This window comes from Lagopus muta, chromosome 18 (assembly GCF_023343835.1).
Source record: "Lagopus muta isolate bLagMut1 chromosome 18, bLagMut1 primary, whole genome shotgun sequence".
Classification (NCBI taxonomy): Eukaryota; Metazoa; Chordata; class Aves; order Galliformes; family Phasianidae; genus Lagopus; species Lagopus muta.
In genome coordinates, this window is record NC_064450.1 from 3,812,856 (window position 1) to 3,834,720 (window position 21,865).

The window sequence follows — 21,865 nt, forward strand, 5'->3', positions numbered from 1 at the left end:
CTTCCTTCTTTTCTTCCTTGGGGCTGGAGAGCTGCATTGCCCCACGCAGGAGACTGGGCACTGTGGGCTGCAGGGATCTTTCAGCATTAATAACCTCAACTTTGGTTTTCTGGTCTGGGTGGCCATGTCCCTCCTCAGTCACAATGAATTTGCTGGTGCTCCTCAAGGTTACTGGCTGTGCTTTTCCCACTGCTATTGATCTGTGATTAGAATAAATACAGCTGGCAGCACTTCCAGGTGGTTGAGAGCCCGCAGCATCCATCCGAGTCACGGGGACCATGTGGGTGGACAGCACTGCTGCACTATTAGGGCCATAAAAACAATTCCCTAAGCCCTTATGCTGCGGCGCTTCAAACTGGGAATCGGTGCGGTGCGGTGAAACTGGAAATGTTTCATCATCATTTCTGCAGGGAAGGACATTGCTGCGCCCTGTGCTCTGTTGGTTTGGTGTCTGCTGCCCAGTGGGGCTGTGGGATGGAGCCATGCAGTCGTGGTGGTTCTCTGCTGCAGGATGAAGGACAATGGTTGGGATTTGCCCCAAAACTTGCTGCAGTTTGTTCAGATCCCTTGGTAGCGCTTGCAACACCAAGAGGGCCTCACCAGCACTGCTCCTAACCCAGAATTTTTTATTTAAGAGAGGAACAATGACTTTGTGGTTAGAAGCTGAGCCGGGGGTTTGGCTGCAGTTCTTGGCTCTGCTGTATGTGACCCTGGGCGGTCCTCCTCTCTTCATCTGCAGCGCAGGGATAAGGCTGCTTCCTTCCTCGTGGGCCTGTTCTGCACACCCAGCTCCTGGTGCAGGAGTGGAGAGGTGCCCCTAGAATAACAAATCCTGGGGGTGGCCATTGTGCAAAACCCACGTGTATCTGAGAGCATCCTCCTTCCCGCTGGAAGCAGTGTGGTTTGCAGCCATGCATCCCGTTCCTGTCTTTCCAAGGCTGTGCAGGGACCTGCATACAGCCCCAGCTGCTCCTTGGGCAAGCCCTCCCCTGGCATCCCACATTGGATTTTCCTGGAGATTAGGGAGATTAAAACCCTAATGCCCATTGATAGGGGTTAAGGCTTTTTTAAGTCATAAAAAAAAAAAGTGGTGTAATCCAACAGAAAGCTGTGCACAGCTGCAGTGTAAGCAGATTGAAGCTGGATTTCCTGCCTTGGTGTTAGGGTGGAGGTTTCTCCAAAGCTGTTATTTGTGGCACTTTGCTGGAGCAGAGCAGCGCCAGCCAGGCCCAGTGGCTGCAGGACCTGTGGGTTTGGGGCAGGATGGGGTGAAGAGGGGCCAGCACTGGTGGCTGTGAGGAATGGCGATGGGGTGACACAGATGGTGACATGGATGCTGATGGCGTGATGCTGGTAGCTGGTCTCTGGACATGGAGGGTGGGGGATGCATCTGATGATGTTGCTGCTGCATGCTTTTAGGGGTGGAAAAGAAAGGATGAGGGCATACCAGGTGCTCATGGGCAGTAGATGGCCCAGGGAGGCTGTGCTGTGAAATGGGGCCCTTTTACATACTAGGACTGCAAGTGTGACCCTGCTTGACACTTTAACCATCTTTGGGCTCTCCTCTGGACACGCATCCTAAAACCACAGGGTATCAGAACCCCAGTTTATAGGGGAGTGTGTGCCCCTCACTGCCTCCTGCAACACAGCTCCAGCACTGCTGCTAGAGAGGTGCTGGAGCTGCTGTAAGATGGGAGATGTGTAAGATATGGGGCAGGAAGAGCTCACAGAGACAGATAACATCTTTGTTAAGCTCCACTGACATGATCTTAAAAAAGCAACTGAGCCTGAGGGTGTAGATGCCTGAGCTGGGGCTGCCCTGAGTCGGGCATCTTGCAGCCGCCTTGTCCGCTGATTGTCACCACATTGGCCCCACGCTGGCCTTGTGGTAGTGGCTGAAAGCTCTCTGGCTCCCTGGCTGCAAAGCAAGCAGCGTTACTCCCACTGCATGATGGGGTTTGGGATCTGCTGAGATAGTTTCAGGATACCCGAGGGCAAAAGATAAAGTTTTGGTGAGCAGCGATGCGTCTGAGAGGAGCGGGGCTCTGCTGGGTGGATGCGGATCTGAGCCCACAGTGCATGGGGCTGAGTAGGGACCGTGATTTGGGATAACGGGGGATTGAGCGATGGGGAGCAGCCGGCGGAACTCGGTGGGAAGAGGGAAGTGGGAGCCTTTAAGGGATGGTTGGGGCCGGGGCGAGGGGAGGCGGTGGAGGGAGAGGGAGGAGGAGGAAGGGTGATGGGGGAGGAAGGTTGATGTGGGGGAGGGGGAACGGGGGAGGAAGGGTGATGGGGGAGGAGGAAGCAGCAGGAGGGCAGGGTAAGGAGGAGGAGGAGGGCAGGGGGAGGAGGAAGAGGAGGAGGAGGAGGCGGGGAACCGCGCGTTGCCGGAGCCGCCGCCGCCGCCGCCGCGGGTGAGTCGCCGGTGACCGGGCGGGGGGAGCGGGCCGGGGCTGGGCTGAGATGGGGTGGGGTCGGGTCCCCTTTTGGGGTGCGACCCCAGGAAGTCGCTGCTGCCAACGGGGCGGCCCCGGGGACCGCTGGTGTGGTCATGGAGGGGGGCAGGCAGCCCAGGTTGGCCGGAGGGCTCTGCCCGCCCCCGGTTCGCTCCATGAGGGAGCAGAGCGGCTGTTCGACATCTTCCCATCCTCCCCGTGCCGGTGCTGCTGGCATTGTTCGGGATGGAGAGCGGCGGGAGCCGGGCTGCGAGTGGGAGGGGAAAGTCCGCACCCGCCGTGCTCAGCTTGGTCCCGAAACGCGGTGCTCTGGGGCGTCCGAATACAATCGGTCTTTGTGAAAAAGAAGGAAAGAAAAGGAGAAAAAAAGGGGGAAAAAAAAAAAGAAAAAAAAGAAAAGAATGAAAAAAGAAAAGGCCGACCAGGGCGTAAATTTCCCCATGAGAACTCGTTGCTGCGTGGCTGCAGCCGGGAGCATCCCGCAGCGCTCCTGGCCGGTGGGTCGGGCAGCTCTGTGCTTCTGCTCCGTTACAGGGCACAGAGCTCAGAACTCAGCGAGGGGGATGTGGGGACCCAGAAATCCCTTTTTTCACCCTGGGGGTCTAAAGGGCTCTGTGTCCCTGAGCAGCATCACCCCGAGGGGGCTTGTGGGGTGTCCCCTCCCCGGTGCCATGGCGCAGCAGCTTTGCGTACCACCAAAACTCCTTCTGCTGGTGCTGACCCACACAGTGTGCTTCCACGGGGCTGTTGGAAATGTGAGCATCCTGCAGAGCTTGCCTGCCTCCGGATGCCCCCTGCACACAGGGTGTGCCCCTCCAGGACCCCAATAGAGCCTGGGGTTCCCAATCCATAGCCCTACATTCAATTTGGTGAGACTGCTGGAGCAAGCCTTGGGGGTCTTTCTGACCTTTTCTTTCCTTTTTATGTTTGTCCTGTGAACGGAAAAAGGACACCAGCTTGCAGCTCCTCCCTGCAGGTCTCTGTGAACGGTTTCCTGTCTGTCAGCCCAGCGTGGGCCTCACGTGGTGGGAGAAACAAGGCTGTGCTGCACTGTGCTGCCAGGGCGAGCGCGTGGCTGAGCCGCAGCATTACCCAGCTCCTGCCCAGGGCTGGAACTGGCACCCAGCACTGATGTCCCTAGGCTGGTGGTGAGCCTGATGCTGTCACCAGGTGCCCAGGGCACGGAGCAGATGGCCACAGCTCAAGGCATGGCTGTGCCAGCCCGGCTCGGGTGGCTGCGATCAAATAGCAGCAGTGTCCCCTGGGCACCGCCTGCCTCTGCTGTGCGAGATGTATTTGTGGGAGCTGTGCACATGGGGACTGAATTTTGGGGGCTGTGGGGAATGCTGTGCCTTGTGATCCTGTAGCTGTGTGCCTGAGCCACCACAGATGGGCTGTGGGCAATCCCTATGCCATGGTAGGTCTGCAACTCTGCGTCCAGCCTGTCTCTGCTGCCTGTCTCCTGCTGTTCTCTCCAAAAACAAAATGGTTTTGCAGTGTGCTGCATAGGCTGCATTCGCTTCTGTGTATCGTGTCAGGGATGCAGAGGGACAGCAGGTTTGCCTTGCCCAGGTGGACTCGGCCTCCCCTCATCCTCATCATGGTAGCTTGAGCCACGTGGATGCACTCACCTTGGCTTGAGAGAGCACGGTGCCTAGGGCAGGTCAGTGGAAGCGTTGCCTTGCTCCGTGGCTCCTGCAGAACTGCTGTTCCCCAGTGCTCCAAAGTTGCCAAAGCATTGGGAGTTTGGCGTGTGAGGTAGAAAAGCCCCCTGGGCAGTGAGTGCTGCGGTCCTGCCCATCTGCTGGGACTGGCTGGGAGCTATAAATTCACTCCTTGCTTCTAAAAATGTCTCTGTTACACCCAGCAGCCATAATTCTGGAGGATTGTTGCTCCACATCACTGGAAGGTTGGTTGGGCTGCACGACTCTCTTGAAACATCTGTGGATGCTCAGCTGCCTGGAAGCTGTGATGTTTTCACGCCCTCAGCTGACTGATATACAGCCGTTGGCTATCCAACTGGCTATGCTAACCCATCCAACTGACCTGGCAGCCTGCGGTGTTTCCAGCCTAGCACGGAGGAAAGGGAGCTATCCCCAGTCTAGAAACCTCTGTGCAGCATCCTTGTTTGCTGGGTGCTGCTGCTTGGGATGCCTGGAACAACATCTGCAGCCCAGAGCAGTTGGATGCCCTCTCTCATCCTCACTGGCAGTTCCCAGCATTGCTTCCCCAAAGGCTTTTTGCAGAGGGACCCTCTCACTGCAGCCCTTTGCCCTGGGGGTGCTTCTCAGCGGCTGCTGCGCAGATGTTGGATTTGGCTCGCGTCTGATGCGCGTTAATTATGGTGCAACAGCACAGAGCCTTTGGCAAAATAGACTTGAGAGCAGCTGTCCGAAGTCACCCCGGAGCTGTGGGCTGGTTTGTGCTGGTGTTCTGCACACTCTGCATCTCCAGTACCCACGTGGAGGGGATTTCCCCAGCAGAGAGGACGTTTGTGCAGAAGTTCCCATGCACCTCATGTTTGTTTGGGCATCAGCAGAGCGAGCAGGACCCATGCATCCCCAGGAGGCAGCTGTGCTACGGAGAAGCGGTGGTTGAGGTCTGATTGCTGCTGGGCTGCAATGGTGGCACTCAGGTGTTCCTGATAGCACTGTGTGTTTCTGAACACTTCAGGTGGGTCTGGCGCAGCCCCTTTGGAGCTGACTGGATGCTCAGGTTCTTGTTAGGAACAGATCTGCTCTTCCCAGGAGCTTTGCCTCGGTGGGAAGCTGAAAGGAAAGAAAGCGAGAGCGTGGGTTGCAACATTCCCCCGGGGGAATTCTCCAGGCAGTTCGTGTCTGTGCATCCCTGTTGTCCTGCAGAGCCTCCGAGTTGCAACATGTTTATTTATCTTCTCCCCAAACGGGAACCAGATGCTGGGATAGCTTGGCCTTTCACTTACTTTTTCCTTTTGGCCAGCTGCAACAGCGTGGGCTGCGTGCACCTTGGTGGTGGCAGCGTGGCAAACAGGCACACGTGATGTGCATCCTTTTGTGGCTTTTGTCTCACTGTGAGCTGGTGAGTCACGAGCCCTCTGCTGTGCATTGGAGCAGAGCGCTGCACGGCAGCACGTAGCGCCTGCAGGGGGTTGGGGCAAGGTTTGTGTGCACGTCCCAGCTGTGCGCTCGGGGAGGGCGCAGCACCTTCTACAAACTGCATGGTAGCAAGGCTCTGTGCACACCTGTGGCTGTAGGATGCTCCACAGAAAGAGCAGTGATGCATTGGCACAGCTGTAGAGTGGGTCATCGGCCCTGGAGGTGTTCCAGAACCGTGGAGATGTGGCACTGAGGGATGTGGTCAGTGTGCACGGTGGGGTTGGGCTGATGGTTGCAGTTGGTGAGATGAGAGGTCTTTTCCAACCTTAATGATTCTATGAGTCGCTTAATTCCTCTGCCAGCCCCCAGGCTGCATCCTGTCCTGCAGGACCAGAGCACTCCGGGCTCTCTGTGTGTTACCCTACCGTTCTGCTCCCGGAGCACAGTGCTGAGCAGTTGCACAACCCTGTGCTTCTGGTGGCAGCATACTTTCCACGTGATTTATTTTTTAGTGGTATGTAGGGATTTTTTCCACTTTTGGTCTTACCACTTTGAAACAATGCCAACTCAGGACCTATGGAAGGACCTTTGGCATGCTGGACTCGCAATCTGTTCCGGGAGCAGCCTGCAGTGTGTTGCCAGCTGTGCTGGAGCCCAACTGCCTGGTGCAGGGCTGGATGGAGGAGCAGATTGTTGCCATGTGTGTCAGCTGCTTTGTTGTTCTCCAGCGGGGCTGGAGGTGGAAAAAAAGTGCTCAGAGCACAGCAGTGTTGGCGATTGGTGTTGGGTTTGTTTTTATTTTTTATTCATGCTTAGTGTTAAAGGAGTGGAGTGCTTGCAAGACATGAATACTACTGCCCCAAAGGGCTGGGGCTTGGTTTGGAGGAAGCCCCTCTGTCCCAGCTGCAGAGGAAAGCATGCAGCTCCTCATCAGAGCCAGAAATAACAGTGGGTGAGGCCTACGTGAGGATAGAAGCTGAGCTCCCTATTCCTGTTTTAATGAGTGAGGATGAGGACCTTTGCAAAAAGCTTAAAGAAAGTAAATCAATTTGGCTCGGATGCAGGGATGTGGGTGCTCATCCTGCTTGTGCACACTTTGTGCTGGGGATGCATCACCTCGTAGTGCCTTCCTGGTGGTTCTGCTTCCTATCTGTGGATCCCAGAGGAGATGGGGCTCTGACTTTTTGTATGAAGATGTTAAATGAGACCATGGATTTGTATTTGTTTCTCTGTCATCTTCCAGAGACATATGCCTTCTTTGCAGTGCGGTGCTGATGTGCTTTGGTAATGTGCATGCTCTGCACTGAGCTAAGTGCCCTGCTTTTTGGGCAAGTCAAAGGCTTTGCTTTTCCTGTGACAGATAACAAAAGAACTAGAGCAGTACTGTGACAGCCCTGTTACTGTGTGGGTGCTCTCTGGTGCAACCCATTTAGATATGGATGTGTTGTTCTCCACCTGTCAGTGGGCTGGCTCTGCACTTGTGCTGAGGGCTTCCTCAGTGCTGGGTTTGGCTCAAAGCATTGCACTGGGATCTGGTGGGACCTGGCAGGGCTCTGCCCGTGGAGCAGGTTCCAGAGAGTTGGGCTGCATCCTTGTGCTGTGCTTCATAGGCTTGGTAATGTGGGCAGGGATTGAAGTGCATGCAGTAGGTTAAGAAATGCAAGCCCAAATTCGAGGTGATTCCAGGCAAAGATGCTGCGTGCTGCTCTCTCAGCCCCCAAATGCCCCAAACTGCTCAGCCCTTCTGACCATTCTCCCTTTGCCCCCCAGGTCCAGAGGCCATTCCCAGCCCTGTGCCCGGCATGACGGACGCTGTGCGTGATGCTGGCCCCAAGCAGGCGGCACCGGCACGGCCGGACAGACCAGCTGCAGACTTTGGCTACGTGGGGATCGATGCCATCCTGGAGCAGATGAGACGGAAAGCCATGAAGCAAGGCTTCGAGTTCAACATCATGGTTGTGGGTGAGTGCTCCCTGCGGGCCAGCTGCCTGCAGCGTGCTCCACGGGCTGTTTGTTTTATTCTGTGACAGTGTTTGTCCTTTCTGTCCACCCCTTGGGAACAGCAGTTCAGCTCCATGTCGCTGTCTCTGACACGGAAGAGTGCTGTTTGCAAAGTGCTCGTCAAATTCAGCGGTCATTATGGCCAGGATGGGACACAGCCTGGCAATTGCCAGGATCCCAGTGCTGTATTGGGGTGCATCACTCCCCCTGGGAGTACCTCAGAGTGTTTCTGTAGCCTTGCAGAGAGTGACAGCCCTGCACTGGTTTGGCAGCAAAACACAGAATCATAGAAAGAATCATAGAATGGCTTGGTTGCAAGGGATGTACTGTTGGGTTGTTTGCAACCTACTTTAGAGAACTTGCTGTAGCAGGGGGTTGAATTAGATGGTCCCCAGAGGTCCCTTTCAATTCCTATCTGTGTTTCTGTGATAGTGTGACCTCAAAGATCATCTAGTCTCAATCATAGCTCATGCATGCTCAATCATGCTCGTAGCATGAGCAGAGTTGCTGACCCAGTGTGGCCTTGAGCACCTCCAGGGATGACACACACACAGCTTCTCAGGGCAGCCTGGGATGTGGGCTGGGAGGTCACTGCAAACACTCTCACTTCAGAACCAGTTGCTGCAGGTTCTTGTGACGTTTTTCTGTGTGAACCTAGCTGAGTGGCTCCAGGCTTCCCCCTGCACTCCCAGCAGATGCCGGGGGCTCATCAGAAGGGCTCTGCTTTGGCAGCACTCTGTGTGTGGTAGGGAAGCCTTTGCTGTAGTGTGGCTGGAAAACATTGTTCCTCCCTTGGCAGGCTCCAGAGAGCTGTTTACAGGCTGGGGATTTCATAGCAGCATGAATAAACTGAGCTGCATCCCTCCCTACAGGCATGGGGAGGGGTGCAGGAGGAGCTGTGCCCATGGGAGGCCCAGGGGTGCTTGGCTGAAGCTGGTGCAGGAGCACCTGGACCAGACTATCACACGTCTCCTCTGCAACCCAGTGGTGTTGGCTGCTGGTGAGCAGTGTGTGCTGTGCTGTACTGCATTGCAGCTCGCAGTGGATGCAGAAGCCTGAGGTGTTGGCGTTGCTACTGCTGGGATTCCAGTCCTGCTAAAGGCTCACAGAACTGCTGGGGGAGGATGTGGGAGTGTGTGGTGGTTCAAGAAGCCACGTGCAGAGGAAGGAGCTTTGTATGTGACCACACTGCTGTCCTCCCCCTGCTTTCCCCTACACACAGCGGTGCAAGGAAGTGCTTTGCCCCAGTAACACTGCCCTGTCACAAGCTCTGTGCAGGCTGTGTCCTGGCAGCTTCTCATCTGCTGTCCCCTGCAAAAATAACCCGGAAATGTCACAGTGCTGACGATGGTTTGTCCTGCTGCTTTCCAGGTCAGAGCGGCTTGGGGAAATCCACATTAATCAACACCCTCTTCAAATCCAAAATCAGCCGGAAATCTGTACAGCCAACTTCTGAAGAGCGGATCCCCAAGACCATTGAGATCAAATCCATCACTCACGGTGAGGCTCCACATATCCCAGCTGGTGCTTTGGCTTTCGGTCCTACTGTGTCTTGCGTCCTGCTGAATCTCTGCTCTCATCTGCCCAAATGGGTGTGGAGCATCCAGAGATGCTCAGTGAGCTGGGAAAGCACATCTTTTCCTCTTATCCTCCAGCACTGACTTAATTATGATAGAAGGGAACAAGCAAGGTGGCAGCTGGGGGGACTGCATACAGGGGCAGTGCTGCATCCTCTCGGAGGGCTGGTTTGTGCCTGCTGGAAGCTGTAACGGGAAGCAGAGCATGTTTGGCTCACCCTGTCCGCTTTCCTCTCCATTTCAGAGATTGAAGAGAAAGGGGTTCGCATGAAGCTGACGGTCATTGACACCCCTGGCTTTGGAGACCACATCAACAACGAGAACTGGTGAGCTGCCTGGGCACGAGGCTGCTTCAGGGAGAAGGCACCTGATGCTGGGGCATCCTGCTTTGGTGCTGGGGGCTGGGCTGTGGTCCTGTGCTCCCCGTGCCCTATGAAGAGCAGAGCAGAGTGGGTGCTCCCTGGCACCGAAGTGGACCCGTAAACATCCTGCTGATTGTGGCATGAAACAGGCTTTGTTTGGTGCCAGGAGCAGCTGTATGCCAGCACAGCCGATCCCCAGACCCTGCTCATGTGGCCCAGAGCCCTGCCACATGTCCTTGGGACAGCTGGGGTCTGTGTGGGATGTGGTGCTGGCTGGGCAGTGTTGTGTGCATGCAGAGTGCCTGAGTCCCTGTGTGGTGCCACTGGGATAGGGAGGATGGGGGCTTTTTGGACACCTCTCTGCTGTCCTGCGCTCCCTCTCCCTATAGATGGTGCTTTCAGGAAGCAGGAGGGCTCAGGGTCCCTCTCACACCCCAACCTCACGTGTCTGTGCCTCTGCAGCTGGCAGCCCATCATGAAGTTCATCAACGACCAGTATGAGAAGTACCTGCAGGAGGAGATCAACATCAACCGCAAGAAGAGGATCCCTGACACCAGGGTGCACTGCTGTATATACTTCATCCCCGCCACCGGCCACTCGTACGTACACACCCCTGGGCTCCAGCCCCTCTGTGCTCCCCTCTGTGCCTCTGGTCCCACGTCTCAAGTGCTTAGGGCAGCCCATCCCCAAAGATGGAGGTCTGTCAAAGGGTTTGGAGGAGCTCAGAGTCATCCATGAGCACCTGGAGTTGCTTTAGCCAAGGAGGATGGGGTGTGTTCTCCCGAGGCCATGAAAGCTTTCATTCAGGTTTGCTTTGATCACCTTTGTTCAGCTGAGGGTGGGCATCAGGCAGGGAGCTTTTGGATGGGATGATTGCCTCTGCAAACAGGAGAACTTGCTTTTCTGCTCCCCCACCTTTGTAAGTGCTGCCTTACCGAGGGAGCCAACATCATAACCCTTTTAGGGCATTCTGTGGTTGTTTGATTAGTCTGCACATGGGATGCAGTTTACTCTGTGCAGAGCTCTCCTGTCTCTGGCACTTCTCAAATAACAGCATCAAAGGGCTCCATCTCCAACTCCTGCTTTTCTGTTTTAAAGACACAGAGCCTTTACTGAGAATCTGGGGCACTTGTGGTGTTCTGAAAGCCACAACTCGAAGCGTCTCAGCATGAAGTGAGACCCGGGCTTCCTTTTGATTTGAGTCAATTCCTTCCACTTCTGGCTTTGTCTGCATGGGGAATTTTTGTGTCTGATTTCAGAAGTAAACTCAAACCACCAGCACTGTATTCATGTCAGCCTTTTCCTCTTCATCACGGAGAGATGTATTCCAACAGAAAAAGAAAAAAAAGGTTTTGTTTTGCTTCTGTTGGTGGGCAGACAAAAAATGCACTTTTCAGTGGAATACAATGACTGCATGGGGCAGCTATGCTCTTCTTGTATAATAGGCACAGCGTGTGCAGGGACCTCACAGCCTCTGAGAGGGAGCAGGAGCCTCCCTCTGGGCTTGGACTCTTCCTTTACACCCTGATGAAGTGGAAATGTAGGAGGGGATGATGTGTTGGGCCATTTGGCTGTGGGTGCTGCTCATCTTTGGACCTATTAGCAAACCGGGTCGGGGTATTGCAGCATGAGCTGTGCTTTGTCTTTTCCTCATCACTGTGGGCATTTTAACCCTTGCACATCTGTGAACATGGGAGCACAGCATGCAGCAGATGTGGATGGGAGATTTGGGGCTGCTGTGGGCTCTGCTTCCCACACAGCACCCCGTGGAGCTTGCTTCACCCCGTCCCCTGCCGGAGCCCCTCGGCGCGTTCTGGTTTCTCTCACTGCTGGCTAGCAGTAATTGCTGGAGGTTCAGCTGCCTTTCTTCTTTCTCTCCAGCAAACATGTGTTTCCAATATCAGCTAGCCCGGCCGTTGGAGGATGGTGTTGCTGAGCTGTGCACAGCCCTTGCTGCAGTGCTAACAGCCCTGCCCTGTGCCACCCCCAGCATCGGCTCACATCCCCTCCTGCCTGGGGACAGCAAGGCTGAGAGCGATTGAAGCTGTTGCCTGCAGAAAGGGGGGCAAACCCCATGGAGTGCAAGAAGGCTGTGGGAAATAAGCTTTTGGAGAAAGCAATGAGCAAGCATTGGGTTTCCCTTCTGCTCCCCTTTGAAGTCCAAGTTGTGGTGCCTGGTACCCCACTGTGCCCATGCTGCAGCGCTGGCATCAGGGCTCTGTGCTCAGTGTGCAGTGCAGGGGCTCACAAACCACACTTAGCACAGGCTCATGCCTCCTACCATTCTGCTCAAGGGTTAATCCAGGGAGAATTTTCCCTTCCTAGGGAGGTCAGGGCAGGATTTGCAACCCATCTAGCTCGCACACACCCTGTCCTTCTTGTAACACTCCCGTAAAACCATGTTAGCACAGGCTAAGTAACCTGCTGGCAGGGCTTCTGGCTGCAGCCGCACAAGCCGCAATCTTTGCCACCCAATAAATTTCTCAGCTGTGACCCCTGTGAAGCACCACCCGGCTTGGAAACGTAGCTCTGAACCACTGCCCAGCCCCAGCAGCCCTGCTCTGTGTGTGTGCCAGAGCCACGTGTTGAGAGATAGACACCCTGCAGCCACAATTGGGCCCCTCATCGGGGTGCTGGGTGCTGTGGGATGGCTACATGCACAGCTCAGCTTCCTGCTGGTGGTTTGATCTGGGGCACAACAGAAAGGAAATGGCTGCGGCTCTCAGTGGGTTGTTTTTACCATAAAGGTATTTAGAGGCACTCTGCTGTCTCCGGCACCGTAGCAAGAGGGGGTGGGGGACAGCCAGCATTGCTGGGTGGTGCTGTGCAGCAGGAGTTTGGCAGGAATTAGATCTGGGCTTGCCCCATTGTGACCTTGCCCTTGTCTTCGTGGGTCTGTGCAGCGTTAATTAGTAGATGTTCAAATCAGGTTCTCTTCTTTCATCACCCCCTTAAGCCCTTCATTCTCCTTTGTTGTCTTCAGATGAGTAACAATGACTTCCAGCATCACTTGCTTTTAAATATTTGAGGTTTGAGCATTCCCTAAAAATTGTGGCTGGGGGGTTTGCAGCAGCTCAGCCCATGGATGTGATGTGCACGGAGGAAACACTAGGGAACTTTGCTCTACTGCATCCTGGGAGCTGCCCCATGGTGCCACAGCTGTCCCCTCTGCTTCCATTTAGCATCACTGCTCTGCGTGTGAGCTGTGCCTTGGGAACAGCCTCAGCTCCTCATCTGGTACCGGGGAGGGCTGAGGGGTCTGCTGGGCTGAATCTCACATGTCTGGTGGGCTGTGAATCCATCGGCTGCGTGCGCATCCCAGGCTGTGCTCTGATGAAAGAGGCAGGAACACAGCCTCAGTGGGGAAGAGGCTTTTAAAGGGGAAAAACTGTTTGAAAAACAGCAAAGAGAAAGGAGGGGAAAGCATTCTGCTGGGAAAGGAACGTAAGCGCATTGCTTCCTTGGAGGTCTGGGAAATACATTATGCAGAGCTCCAAACAATGTTTGCCAGCAGCAGTCTGCTTAGATGTGTCCATGGGGGTTTCCTTGTGTTTTTTTCTTTCTTCCTTTCTTTTTTTTTTCAAAATAGCCAAACTCTTTTCTTTTCTGGGGCCCATAGTGATCTGTGGCTCCTGAGCTTATGCTGGGAACTGGTTTGTATTCACACTGCTGGTACTGAGCAGTGGTGGGGTTGGGGAGCAGCTCCATGCCGGGTGTGACCAGACCTTCCTGGGAGGAGAAGGGGTTTGGGCAGGGTACAGCTGGGATCTATGCATGAGGGTAGCCCTGAGCTGTGGTTTTAGGATCACAGGAGTGGCATGGTGCAGCTGAGCAGCTCTCTATGGACTTTGTGATGCTGCTGGGTGGCCTCGAGGGATGGAGGTGGGGCATCATCGGTTTCTTTCCCTGTGCGCTTGCAAGGCTTTTGCTGGGTTTGCAGGAGCCATGCAGGGGCATTGGAGGGTTCTGAGCCCTTCGTAGGGCTCACAGATAGTTGTTTGGGTGTGTTGGCAGTAGCTGCTGTCTTGACAGTGTTCTCCCCATCTCTGGGTGCTTGGCTTGGCTCCATGTTGCCCCACACAGGGCTCCATCCTGCTCTTGTGGGTTCCTGGTTATGTGGACCTCTGGTCTGTGAAACAGGGCTTCACCAAGGCCTGCCAGGCTGAGGCTGTGTCACCATGGGGCTGTGAGGATGTGAGCATTGGGATATCTTGCTGCTGCTGAGGTTAGGTGCTGGAGAGACATTGAGGAGCCAGAGCACATCCAGAGAAGGGCAGCAGAGCTGTGAACGGTGTGGAGCGCATTTCCTATGGGCAGCAGCTGAGGGAACTGGGCTGGTTCAACCTGGAGAAGAAGAGGCTCAGGGGAAACCTCATTGCTCTCTACAACTCCCTGACAGGAGGTTGTGGTGAGGTGGGGGTTGGCCTCTGTTCCCAGGTAGCTGTGGTAGGATGAGAGGTGATGGCCTCGAGTTTCAAAATTCAGGTTGGATGTCAGGAAAAATTTCCTCTCAGAAAGAGAGGTGATGCAGTGGCACAGCTGCCCAGGGAGCTGGTAGAGTCACTGTCCCTGGAGGTGTTCAAGAACTGTGGTGATGTGGCACTGAGAGATGTGGTCAGTGGGCATGGTGGAGGTGGACTGGGGTTGGACATGGTACTCTGGGAGGTCATTTCCACCCTTAACAATTAGATGATTCTATTGTGCCTCGTGAGATCAAGCTGTGGCGTTTGCCCCAGAGCAAACAGAGGTGTCCCTGAGCTGTACAGCTGCATCCAACCCCCAGTGATAAGAACATCTCCTGGGAGGAGTGAGGAGCAGAGGCAGGGTCAGGGCCGGGTGCCTGCGTGGCACCAATTACGCACCCATGAGGGATGGATTTCCCAAGGAGTGCTGAGGTTATGCAATACTTCGACTTTGCTCTCCTGACACTTCCACCGTAGAAATTTTTCTCTCTGCTGGGAGATTGCACGGCCCCATGTTGAGACCCTCATCCCTCCACTGTGTTTTTCAGGCTCCGACCGCTGGACATCGAGTTCATGAAACGCCTCAGCAAAGTGGTCAACATCGTCCCCGTGATCGCCAAAGCCGACACGCTGACACTGGAGGAGAGGGACTACTTCAAGCAGCGGGTGAGGGGCCAGGAGGCTGCGCAGGTTGGGAGCTGAGCACTGGGCTGCCAGCCCAGCATTCCTCAGCCGAAGCGCTGAGCGATCCCGTGCGCAGGGAACGGCCTTCACTCTTCTTTGTGTTTCTCTTGGAATTTTGTCAGTGCGGGATAAGTTCTGAGCTCGTGGCCTCCAGGCCAGTTTCTCCTGCCTCCTTTGTTGCTGCTGTTGTTATTTTCAGGCTGGTTTGTTGTATTTTGGGATGCTGACGGTGGTGCATATAGAGGCTGTAAAAGCCTTCCTGGGCGGCACCATGCGCTCAGCAGCAACTGGGCACAAATGTGTGCATCTGCTCAGCTCAGCTGGGCCACATCTGTGGGGAAGCAAGGCATGAAATCCCCTTGATTCTGTTGGTGGGGAGCTGAGGAGGGGCTGTCTGAGTGCACAGGAGCAGCGTGCGTGCTTTCCTCTGCGTGCATACTGAACTGCACATGGCCCAAATATCCTGGTGTAGTGCAGGGGATGGCTGAGGGCTGTAGGGCACAGGGGCAATTGCTGGGTCTGGAGGACCAGCCAAAATATCAGTGTTTGACTGCTGGGCATTGCTGTGACCTGGTATGAGCTGAGTGGATGGGATGGGATGGGATGGGATGGGATGGGATGGGATGGGATGGGATGGGATGGGATGGGATGGGATGGGATGGGATGGGATGGGATGGGAGCAGCTCCTTTGCCCGAGCTTTCATGTCTTTTCATGCTCTACTCTTCCCCTCCCAGATCACGGCTGATCTCCTTGCCAATGGGATTGATGTGTACCCTCAGAAGGAGTTTGATGAAGATTCTGAAGATCGGCTCGTGAATGAGAAATTCAGGGTGAGTGCATGGCATTGCAGCTGGATGTCTGTGGCTGGGGGTATGCAGCTCCATGTTACCATGATGCCCAGGGATCCTCTTGCAAAAAAGGAAAGCAGCATGGCTCAGGACTTTGCTGAGCAGCCTGGTTTCCTGACTGTTTTTTCAGAAGGAAAACGTAACTTTGCTTTTGTCTGCCTTCAGGAAATGATCCCATTTGCAGTGGTGGGCAGTGACCAGGAATACCAGGTTAATGGAAGGAGAATCCTTGGAAGGAAGACCAAATGGGGCACCATTGAAGGTAGCTTGTCCTTGCTTCCCTCCCTCCTGAGCCCATCTCCTGCCTTGACAGAAGGTGATAAGGTCCTTCCTTATGGTTGGACTGGATGATCTTAGTCTTTTCCAACCTTAATAATTCTATGATAATGATTCTGTGAATCCTTCATGCATTTAGCAGTGGGATCTCACCATTCTTCCATCTTCATCCCATCCTTTTTTTTTTCCCCTCTCCCATTTTAAATTATAGTTTGAAGGCTCCTGGCTCCAATCCATCATCACATTTCCCTGCTCCTGCCTTCTGGCAGCCAGCTGACACATCTCCAATGCCACCCTTCTGCCTTCCTCCCTTTTATTTCAGAGACTGCTCTCATTTATGATTCTTTTTTATAGGATTCCTGTGTTGAGGGATTGCTTAGCAAAGCTGCCAGAAAAATTGGTGTATTTTAAACCTCTGCTGCCCTCTTGTGCTCTATCCTTGGAAGCTCTGAGTTTAATGGGGTTTGGAGCTGTCGAGCGTGGGTCTCCCATGCAGAAGGTAGATGCCACACGAGGACCCAGTGTGCCCCTGGGCACCTTGCAGAGCAGTGTTACTTGTTGTCCTGCCATTTCTGAGTTCTCTTCAAAGTTTGCATGGAAAAACAATGAAAAAAGGGAGTCGATGCTCTAAATTCAACTGCCTGGTAAACTGAGAGCTGTTGTGTTCATTGTGCTGGTGCAACACCATTTGCTTTTCCCCCCTCCTTCTTGCAAGCACTCTACCCTTGGACTAGGTCTCTGTCCCCATTCCCCACATGCTGGTGAAGCCCCATCACACCCTCCTGCCCCAGGCAGCTACCACACTCATGCCATGGCTGTACACTGATGGGTTTCTCTCTCTCCCTCCCAGTGGAGAACACGACACACTGTGAGTTCGCCTACCTGCGGGACCTCCTCATCAGGTTGGTAGGACTGCGCCGAGTCCCATAGCTTTGGTCACCAGTTGGCATCCAAAGGGCAGAGCTCAGCCCACCAGATGCAGCCTTGCTTTGCTTTGCTCCTCCATCCCTCCGTGCTTCCTTCCCAGCCCTCGGTGGGATGGCCCCATGCCATGGGATGTGGCTGCAGGGGGCTTCTGGACCCAGCTGCCCATAACTGCCTTTGCTTCCCTCCTGCATCCTAAAGATGTACCATTAACCAGGGGTGTAAGTGGGGACAAGACTGGAGAGAGGGCTGGAAAGCAAAGGGTGAGGTGGCAGCCAGGGTTGGTGTTATGCCCTATATGAGATGTGACCACCCCGTGTTTCTGTTTCCCATAGGACACACATGCAAAACATAAAGGATATTACCAGCAATATCCACTTCGAAGCCTACAGGGTGAAGAGGCTGAACGAGGGCCAGAGCTCGCTCTCCAACGGCGTGACCGACAAAGAGCTGGTGGCTAACGAAATGTAACCGTCTCGCTGTGTAGCCAGGACCTTGCTCGCTCACGCTCGCTATTTCTACCCCCCTTCTCCCTTTATTTTTATATAAATCCTCTGCCACTGTCCCTCTTCCCCCAAAACCCCCCACCGATGTTAACTGACCAAATAACCAGATGCCGTATGTTGTACAGAGGGGGGTGAGTTCCCGTCCCCCGTTGCTCCCCAGCCCTGGGAGGGGTTGGAGGATCCTCCGGCCATAGGGCTGTATGGATTTGGGCTGTAGGGCAGCAGGGGCTGCGGGGTCTCAGGGTGCAGTTGGGTCTCCTGCCACCTCTGTGGCCGTGCACCCAGGGCAGTTTGCCAAAGGCTGAGTACCTCTGTCCCACGTCTGTGCCATTTTTCCTCTCCGTCCATTGGAGGCAAGGGCTGCTCCGTGTCATTGTACCCTCCAGAAGCAAAGCAAGGTACGATGGTGTGAAGACAGCAGGACAGTGCCATCCTTGTCTCCTGCCTCCTCCTCAGCAGCCCTGCAGCACCAGCCCTGACCCAGCCCCTCTTCCCTGCCTACATGCAATAAGCTGGGAGCATTGGGGCGTTACCTCGCCTTGCAGCAGCCCGGCTCTGGGAGAAGTGCCTTTAGGACTGTTACCTTGCAATAGTGCAGAATGGGGGCGGGGGGTTGTGTCCGGAAAATGCTTGCAGTGCTTTGCAGAGACTCCTTGTCCCTCTCACTCGTGGCTTGGCCCATAGGTATGGCTGGGTTCCTGTGGACCCGCATGTATTTATTTTCAATCTGTAGGGTGTTTTATTCCATGGAAGGCTCAGAGTGTGTTTGAAGGGGCTGAGAGTGGAATGTCTCTGCAAAGCGGTGCTGGGAAGTGGAGGTTTGTCCTGTCTGACCTTTGTCATAGTGGGCTTTTCCCTAAGTCAGAGGAGGCTGTTGGGTGTTATTTTTCTAAACATACTCCTTTGCATCCCGTGTGTGATGTCTCCGTAACGCACTCCTCCGTGTGAATAGCCCTGTGCATGGGGCTGTGCCCACACCGCCTGAGCCCTGCATGCCCACATGCATGAGAGCAGCCTGGCCCTATGGCTCTGCCCCACACTTTGTGTTTCCATGGACCTGCAGGAAGAAGAACCCTGTGTGGGTTCTGCTGGGGAACGCTGCGTGGCCCAGGAGCCCCACATCCCCCTGCCCCTCTCCTGGTGTCAGCTCCATCCATCTCTGCTCTCCTCTGTGGGATGACACCTCATGCAAATGGCCCTTTTTATTTTGGCATGTAATAATGGCAGCGTGGCCCACCCTGCATTCTCTGTGGGGCAGAGGAGCAGAGACAGCTCTCACCCTGCTCAGGATGCCCACATACTCAGTGAAAGGTTAGGAGGTGCTCCTGCACACCCTGGGGTGCACTGCAAGGAGGACGCGCTCTCCCCATAGCTCACATTTCCCCCTCTGCAGCAGCATTTGCTGAGCTGCTGAGGAAGCACAACCATCTACATACTGACTTGCTATATTTTAGCAAAAACAAAATGTATTTACTGAAAAAAAAAAAAGAAAATAGGTGCATTTCAATTGTTACAAAGACTTCAAGGGGAGAAAATCTCCTGCGCGAGGCACTTGTGCAAATGTCATCTGAAATTCTTTTCCCTCCAGTCGATCTCTCAAGCTGGGCCAGGCGAGGCACGCTGCTATCTCCCTTATAACCTGGGATCTTTCTGTTTCTTTTTGGGGGGGAAGGAAATGAAAATACAATAATAAAAAGAACGAACTTCATCCAGATGTATTACAATGGCCTTTTGGGGGTTATAAGCATTACGAGAAATTTAGTCCTTTTTTTTTTTTTTTTTTTTTTTTTTTTTTATTTGTATAAATAATAGTGTTTAATATGTATTTCCCAAAATAAATGTTTTGAATGCAGACGGGAGGTGGCTTGTTTGGAATTGGCTGTTCCTTGGGGGCAAGGATGGACTTAATGCATGGATCCAACTGGCTTCTGAATGGGCCTGTGCCCATTTTAGGGGGGTGGCTCAATGCATTGCTGACCCCAGAACACCATAGGACTGCAGTGGGGTCCCATGCCAGCACCTCCCATGTAGATATCCTACTTGTGTGCTGTATTTTTTCTCTCCAAGGTGCCTGAGCTGCATGCAAACCAACAGGGCAGAAAGCACCTTGCTTTGGGTTGGGTTTGGGTTCCCTACAGGCGTGTGGGGTGCAGGGCATCTTTAGGGACCTGGTTTTCTATTGGCACCTGGGTTGCCAAGGGAGACGTCCCTGCCTATAGCAGGGGGTTGGAACTAGGTGTCCTTAAAGGTCCCTTCCAACCCAAACCATTCTGTGATTCTATGCACGGCATCCAGCAGTGTGCTGTCAGTTGGCCCCCAGCCCCATTGCAAAGCCCAGCCTGATGCCTTTCAGGGGATTTCCAAGCAGTGTGCTGTGATTTTGTGGTTGCTTTGGCTCAGGCACCGCTCACCCCCAGTTCTGCTGCCCCGCGGGTCCTCGCTGCTGGAACCACAGCCAGACCCCAAGCACAACCTCTTTGGGGGGGAAAATCAACATACAGTTGTAATTACAAACACGGGCCGTGGGCTTTGCTTCTGGCAAAGCACCTGCAGCAGCTTTTCCCCTACAGCATTTTTTTTTTCTTGTGCTGGTGCTGCTTTTTACAGCTTTCCTTGGGTTGGGGCAGGGGCTGCTCTGGGGCAGATGCTGTGCCCTGTGCTGGTGCTGGACAGGAATGAGTTCTTGCTGCAGGAAAGGGGAGGTGGAGATGGCTCCTGCAAGACTTCAGCTCAGGAAGGGTTTATGCAGTGAAATCTCCCTGAGTCTCCCACGATGGGCTGTTGGGGGGGAGTGGGGGGCACGACGTGACCACGTTTCAGTCCCAGTGGTCTCTGGGGTACGTGTGCTTAACGATGCTGTAGTGATAGAAAGAGCCTTGTGCTAATGGCTTATTGAGTGGCCTCGCTTCAGCAGCTGAAGGAAATGAAGATGAGTGAGAGTTTAATTACCGCAGTGATGGGCACCCGCTCCTGTTTGCTTTGCTGCAAAGGGGGAGTCCCTGAGCACTGGGGGGTTTGGGGGTGAAATCAGAGGGGATGGAAACCCAGGGAAGAGCTGGGGCTGCTCCTGGCCCCACGAGCATCGCGCCCAGCCCAGCTGCTATAAATAATATGAATAAAAGGGAGCATCAATAATTAAAGCAGCTCATAGCGAGTGGTTCCTGAACCGTCTGCCTGATTTAAAAACTAATTACTTGGAGGGTAATCACCAGCACCTTGTGCCTAGGAGCCCAGAAGCCAGCAGCACTGCTCAGGGGATGGGCATTTAGGATCAGCCTTTAGGATTCACTGTCCCACGGGTTGCACCACCTGCACAGTGCAAACAGTGCTGATGGATATCAGGGCTGTATCTCCTACACCAACCCCTCGTGCTCATCATAACCTGCACGCAGCCACGTGGGACCCATCCTCGTGGGAGCTCCTTTTGATGTGCACTGTGCTGTACAGCAGCAGGCACAGCGTTGGCTTTCTGAGCTCAAAATGCTGAGGAGCTGCAGAGCTGCAGTCAGCAGCCTGGGGCTTTGATCAGCTCTCTGGCTGCAGCAGAAGGGAGAATTTGTCCATCCGTCCCCACCTGCACTGCCTCAACCCACACAGCTCTGAGAACTAGAGCAGCAGGGTTTGCTCCCTGCACATGGCATGTCTGAGGCTGCAGCTCCCTGCTCCACGTTTGGCTGCCAACTCCTGATTCTCACCACTGTGCTGCGTTGCTTCATTTAGGAAAACAGAATAATTCATTTCGAACGTCTGGGATTCAGGAGCCTTCCACCCACAGCCCACAGTATTTTCTCATTAACATTACCCAGCTAAGCTAAAAACTGCCATTTCAAAAGTCATGCTTCCATCAAAGGCACATTACCAGCTGCCCAGGGACTCCAAAAGTTTACTGAAGCTTAAAGACATACCTCACAGCACGCAGTAATGAGCCAAGTTCCCTCTTCTTATACCTACTGAAACCATCTTTTGTGCACGTATCTGTCCCCCAAACCCTCAGCAGCAAAAGGTGTGGGACTGCTGCAGAGAGATGGAAAACCCATATGGTTCCTGGCCAGCTCCAAAGAGCATGGCCTGGGGCCACCCCAGATCTGCATGGAACAGGAGGGATCCCATCTAGCAGGGGAGAAATCTGTCTGATGGATGCTTAATTCCCAACCTGAGCTCAGACCAAGGTTCATCTCCAGGACGGGAGCAGACTGGAGGGATGCAGATACAGGAGGGGCTCAGCATTGGCTCAAGGACACAGCTCTGAGCATTGCAGCCTGCAGGAGCAGCATGCCTTGGGAACAGCAGCTGGTGCTGCTGTGTGCATTGTGTGAGCTCCTTCCCTTGTCTTTGGCATTTCCCTTTGCTATTCCTCATTTCCTCACATCCTCCACCACGGATCAAAACTTGCCCAGAGAAATGTGGCTGCCCCATCCCTGGTGGTGCCTAAGACAGGGTTCAAGGCAGCCTGACTTGGTGTGGGCAACCAGCCCATGGCAGGGGGTTGGAAGTAGATGATCTTTAAAGTCCATTTCAACCTAAGCCATTCTATTACCTTTCCCCCAAGCAGAGGGCTGTGCCTGCAGCTCTTGCTGTAGGGGCTGCAGAGATACCCATTTCCCCATATTCATGTCTGGAAAGACCTATGCTATGGCCATAAGTACTCTGTCTATAGGATGTGCTTGGAGGACTCTCATACATGTGCTCACC

The 21,865-nt window shown here is 54.2% G+C and overlaps 1 protein-coding gene across 7 annotated transcripts in view; it reads left to right on the top strand.

Annotated features, from left to right (window-relative positions):
• The window catches only part of SEPTIN9 (septin 9), a 117,271-nt gene extending 98,272 nt beyond the window's left edge, over positions 1-18,999 (top strand). For 4 of the 7 annotated variants that reach the window (XM_048964967.1, XM_048964969.1, XM_048964970.1 and 1 more), the window contains 9 exons: positions 7,301-7,492; positions 8,903-9,031; positions 9,353-9,434; positions 9,933-10,070; positions 14,483-14,600; positions 15,354-15,449; positions 15,633-15,729; positions 16,594-16,645; positions 17,003-18,999. In XM_048964967.1, the coding sequence (XP_048820924.1) occupies positions 7,301-7,492; positions 8,903-9,031; positions 9,353-9,434; positions 9,933-10,070; positions 14,483-14,600; positions 15,354-15,449; positions 15,633-15,729; positions 16,594-16,645; positions 17,003-17,138 (1,040 nt within the window). In that variant the 3' untranslated portion in view covers positions 17,139-18,999. Of the gene's footprint in view, positions 1-2,358; positions 2,415-5,104; positions 5,130-7,300; positions 7,493-8,902; positions 9,032-9,352; positions 9,435-9,932; positions 10,071-14,482; positions 14,601-15,353; positions 15,450-15,632; positions 15,730-16,593; positions 16,646-17,002 lie in introns of those variants that run through there. The other 3 variants (XM_048964971.1, XM_048964973.1, XM_048964972.1) reach the window with 3 other exon arrangements.
• Positions 19,000-21,865: the final 2,866 nt, after the last annotated feature.